The sequence below is a fragment of the Apteryx rowi genome, unplaced genomic scaffold, assembly GCF_003343035.1.
Source record: "Apteryx rowi isolate R43461 unplaced genomic scaffold, aptRow1 scaffold_1444, whole genome shotgun sequence".
Lineage (NCBI taxonomy): Eukaryota > Metazoa > Chordata > Aves > Apterygiformes > Apterygidae > Apteryx > Apteryx rowi.
In genome coordinates, this window is record NW_020447691.1 from 28,708 (window position 1) to 30,609 (window position 1,902).

Here is a 1,902-nt window from a genome sequence, read left to right on the forward strand (position 1 = left end):
GGCATGGGGCTGGGACAGGCTGGGTGCTGGAGCTGGGTGCCCGTGCCAGAGCCACCCCATGGGGTGATGGTGCCCATGCCCACGGRGTGGCCGTCCCCGTAGGGTGCCCACGCCATCCCCGCGCCCGCAGCACCCACGGGACCTTCTCGCGGATCTCCAGCGCCCGCTTGCACAGCGGCTCGGCCTCCTGGAAGCGGCCCCGCTTGCCGTACAGCACCGCCAGGTTGTTCAGCGTCGCCGCCACCTGTGGGGACGGGGGGCAGGATGGGGCCCGAGCCCCGGCACCCAYGGGACCCATTCCCTGGGCACCCCGTGGGCATCGGCACCCCGGGGACACGGACACCCCTGGGGAAACCCCCAGCATCCTGGGGACATGGACCTCCCTGGTCACCCCGGGGACACAAACCCCCAGCCGTCCCCCTGCCACCCTCGGGGGACAGGACCCCRTCCCCTCCCCGGGGACACCCCAGGGTGCCCAGCCGGCCGGCGCAGGACCCCACTCACAGCCGGGTGCTCGGTGCCCAGCGTCTGCTCCCGGATGCCCAGGGCGTCGTTGAGCAGATCCGTGGCCTCCTTGTACTTGTTCTGGTCCCTGCGGCAGGTGGGCGAGCAGTGGGCGAGGGGCACCAGCACCCACCGTGCCACCGGCACCCATCCTGGCTCCGGCACCCATCGCCCGCCCAGCCCAGCCCTCACCTGTACACCAGGGCGAGGATGTTGAGCAAGGTGGCCACGTCGGGGTGGCGGTGGCCCGAGCTCTTCTCCAGGTCCTCGAGCGCCTGCTTGCAGAGGGGCACGGCCACCTCGTAGCGGCCCTGCGCCGCGTACTGGATCACCAGGTTGTGCAGGGTGCGCAGCCGCGCCGGGATCTCGTAGCCGCTGGGTGCTGCCTCTGCCACCGCTGCGGACCCTGCGGGAACGGTGGCATTGGAGTCCGGCACAGGCGAGGGGGAGGACATGGAGCCAGCATGGCCATGGAGAAGGGCATGGAGCTGGGCATGGAGCTGGGAGTGGTCATGGGGAAGGACAGGGAGCTGGACACAGCCATGGGGAAGGACACGGAGGTGGTCATGGCCATGGGGAAGGACATGGAGCTGGGCATGGAGATAGGAATGGCCATGGAGAAGGACAGGGAGCTGGGCATGGAGCTGGTCATGGTCATGGAGGAGGACACAGAGCTGGACATGGGAATGGAGAAGGATGGGAGCTGGGCATGGTCATGGAGAAGGACCTGGAGCAGGACACAGCCATGGGGAAGGACACGGAGGTGGTCATGGCCATGGGGAAGGACATGGAGCTGGGCATGGAGCTGGGAATGGTCATGGGAAAGGGCATGGAGCTGGGAATGGTCATGGGAAGGACATGGAGCTGGACACAGCCATGGGGAAGGACACGGAGGTGGTCATGGCCATGGGGAAGGACATAGAGCTGGGCATGGAGATGGGAATGGCCATGGGGAAGGACATGGAGCTGGACATGGCCACAGGGAAGGAGATGGAGCTGGTCATGGCCACGGGGAAGGATCCAGAGCTGAGCATGGAGAAGGACACAGCCATGGAGAAGGACACAGCCCCAGGCACCTCCCTACCTTCATCCTGCTCATCCTCGTCACCGCCAAAGAGCGAGGCCAGGCTGTCCTTGCGGTCGGCATCGCGGGGCACCGAGGGGCGCCGGGGGCGGCCGGCGAGCTCCAGGCGCCGGGTGTCCTCCTGGAGGTGGGCGACGGCCTCCTGGCTGCGCCCGAGCCGGGCCCGGGCGCCCGCCAGCTCCTCCTGCAGCCACACGTTCTCCTGGGCCAGGCGGGTGGCCTGCGCCCGCAGCCGCTGCCGCTCGGCCTCCAGCGCCCCGACGTGCGCCCACAGCCCCAGCAGCAGCTGGGTGCAGAGGGAGGGTGTCGGGCAC

At 69.0% G+C, this 1,902-nt stretch overlaps 1 protein-coding gene across 1 annotated transcript in view; it reads right to left on the reverse strand.

Moving 5' to 3' along the window:
* Nucleotides 1-1,902, reverse strand: part of KLC3 (kinesin light chain 3) — a 6,276-nt gene that overhangs the window by 2,062 nt on the left and 2,312 nt on the right. Inside the window, exons 2-5 of the mRNA XM_026058232.1 lie at nt 1,589-1,874; nt 697-910; nt 505-592; nt 143-244 (exon numbers count right to left, since the gene is read on the reverse strand). Coding sequence (XP_025914017.1) covers nt 143-244; nt 505-592; nt 697-910; nt 1,589-1,874 — 690 coding nt within the window. The remainder of the gene's footprint in view (nt 1-142; nt 245-504; nt 593-696; nt 911-1,588; nt 1,875-1,902) is intronic.